Source organism: Penaeus monodon, chromosome 34 (assembly GCF_015228065.2).
Source record: "Penaeus monodon isolate SGIC_2016 chromosome 34, NSTDA_Pmon_1, whole genome shotgun sequence".
NCBI lineage: Eukaryota > Metazoa > Arthropoda > Malacostraca > Decapoda > Penaeidae > Penaeus > Penaeus monodon.
This window is the reverse complement of record NC_051419.1, coordinates 12,773,308-12,773,672: the sequence shown is the minus strand read 5'-3', so window position 1 is coordinate 12,773,672 and position 365 is coordinate 12,773,308. Positions and strand designations below refer to the sequence as shown.

The following is a 365-nucleotide window of genomic DNA, read 5'->3' as shown; positions in this document are numbered from 1 at the left end:
TCCTAATCAAAATATTTTACACAACCCACCTTTCACCTTCTTTGCAAGATGGCGTGTGAACAGAATATTAGCCACTTTGCTATTTCCATATGCCTTGTAGCGGTCATAGCCTTTCTCATACATCATGTCATCAAAGGGAATAACACCTCCTATGAATGAAAAAAAGGTTAAATTGTAGATGATGATATGCCTCCTCCTAAGTATGTTACAAGCAATGTCATTTTCATATAATTTCAAAGAGCCTAACTCATATCTTGCTAAAATATTCCACTTCAAGGTAAATGTCGCCTGAAATTTTCTAAATGAAATATGAAAGACACACATTATTAAAACTAAAAAGGGAGCATCCTTTTCATTCTCACAAC

The 365-nt window shown here is 34.2% G+C and overlaps 1 protein-coding gene across 1 annotated transcript in view; it reads right to left on the bottom strand.

Annotated features, from left to right (window-relative positions):
• LOC119594599 (retinol dehydrogenase 11-like) overlaps window positions 1-365 on the bottom strand; it is a gene marked incomplete in the record, with an annotated part of 7,645 nt that overhangs the window by 1,778 nt on the left and 5,502 nt on the right. Inside the window, 1 exon segment of the mRNA XM_037943641.1 lies at window positions 30-149. Coding sequence (XP_037799569.1) covers window positions 30-149 — 120 coding nt within the window.